Source organism: Lycium ferocissimum, chromosome 10 (genome assembly GCF_029784015.1).
Source record: "Lycium ferocissimum isolate CSIRO_LF1 chromosome 10, AGI_CSIRO_Lferr_CH_V1, whole genome shotgun sequence".
NCBI lineage: Eukaryota > Viridiplantae > Streptophyta > Magnoliopsida > Solanales > Solanaceae > Lycium > Lycium ferocissimum.
Window position 1 is genome coordinate 53,215,687 of NC_081351.1, and position 1,739 is coordinate 53,217,425.

General features: G+C 35.5%; 1 protein-coding gene across 1 annotated transcript; it reads left to right on the forward strand.

The window, feature by feature from the left end:
• Nucleotides 1–204: 204 nt before the first annotated feature.
• Nucleotides 205–1,011, forward strand: LOC132035014 (NAC domain-containing protein 96-like). Its single transcript, XM_059425338.1, has 2 exons — nt 205–672; nt 748–1,011. The coding sequence occupies exons 1-2, from the start codon at nt 205–207 to the stop codon at nt 1,009–1,011; spliced, it is 732 nt and encodes a 243-aa protein (XP_059281321.1).
• The last annotated feature ends 728 nt before the right edge of the window (nt 1,012–1,739 follow it).

The window sequence follows — 1,739 nt, forward strand, 5'->3', positions numbered from 1 at the left end:
CAAAACTCTTTTTTTTTTTTTTCCTTTCCAAACAAAAGTTTCCATATATGATTTTAGAAAAACACGTTTCCAAATAAAGTTTCACTGCTTTGCGCATAACGATTTAGCTACCTAAAATGCTGTCTATAAATTCTCTCCCTCCTTTCCCTTCTTTTCATATTCTTTTCATTATTATTGTTGAGAGAAAAAAAAAGAATCTGAGGCATGGTTAATTTTAAAGAGGGTTTCCGTTTTCGTCCCAGAGATAGAAAAGGAGTTACTTTCTTGTTGAGATTCATTGCTGGACAAGTTATGAATGATTCTGGTTTTATCACCACTAATGTTGATGTTTACGGTAAACAAGAACCATGGCAGATTTACAATCATGGAGTAGCTTTCGGTAATGATGATGGGGACAACACTTGCAGTCAGTATCGCTATTTCATCACGAAGCTGAAGAAGAAAAACAAGAGTATGTATAATCGCAATGTGGGAAAGAATGGTCGTTGGAAACAACAAGACAAGGGAAAAGCAGTTCGAAAGAAGGGTGGACAAGTGATTGGATACAAGAAGAGCATGAGTTATGAGAACAAGAATTGTAATCTTGAAACATATGGGCATTGGTTGATGAAAGAGTATCAACTCTCTGATGTTATTAGTAACAAGTTTAAGGATGAGGAGCGTAGAGATTGGGTTCTTTGTGCCATCAAGAAGAAGAAGACACGAACCACTTCTTCTTCTTCTTCTTCTTCTTATATTGGTCTGAAGTTGGAATGTGCAGAGAAGATGATTAAGAGAATATTGCAAAGAGGATCAAAACAGAGTATGTATCAAGTAAAAGAATTCTTGATGTCCAATACTGACGAGAGTGAGAAAGGAATGCCTGAAATTGAGCAGCAGATTTCTATTTGGAGCGCCAATGCATTGACAGAGAGTAACAACCAACAACAAGCTGAAGGAGAAATTGCAGATTCTTGTGCTAGCGACCCTATATTCAATTGGACTTATGATGCATCAATCATCCAACAATAATAGGACGATTCTGTCCTTATATTTAATTCCAAGGATTGGAGGGTTGATGAACTTTTATTGTCTATGCAATGAATTATTGGACGAACTGAGATTATGTTATCTAGTTTATGTAACGCTGCCAAGGAATTAGTAGTAATTCTTAGCACTAATTAACTGTACCACACGTACAAAATTTGTTTATATATAACGCAAAAATTTTCAGCTTGTTTGAATTTCATAAGTCCGATGATAAAATTGGAGGTTTATCTTTTAGGTATTAAAATAGCTTACAACATGAACTGTTTGTTTCCCTTCTTTTGTTGTTATCTGTGGGAATTGAATGGTTAGGACTAATGAGTGAGTCATTGTTTAAGGAGTGAATCTAGATACTAAGGACAGTAATTAGTGTCTGCCAATTGTTTGATGTGAGTCTTTTAGTTAGCAGTATAAGTATATATGTGAAAGAAACAACACTCTTTAGTTCAGCAAAAGCAGTGTAGCTAAGGAGTGGCTACATTCAGCTTAATTGCATTTCAAAATATCACAATATATGTGATGGAGAGGTAACACAAATGAGTGAAGAAGTCACTGAGTTCCTTTTTTCAAACTAGTATGACAGAACATGGATCGAGCTAGCTCACACTTAATTCACTGAGTTCCTCATGTACCCCTTTATTCTGTCACTGTTCTTTTTGAGCTGCATACTCTGTTTAAGTTTGCACTGACTTTGCTAATTGGTATTTGGGTGC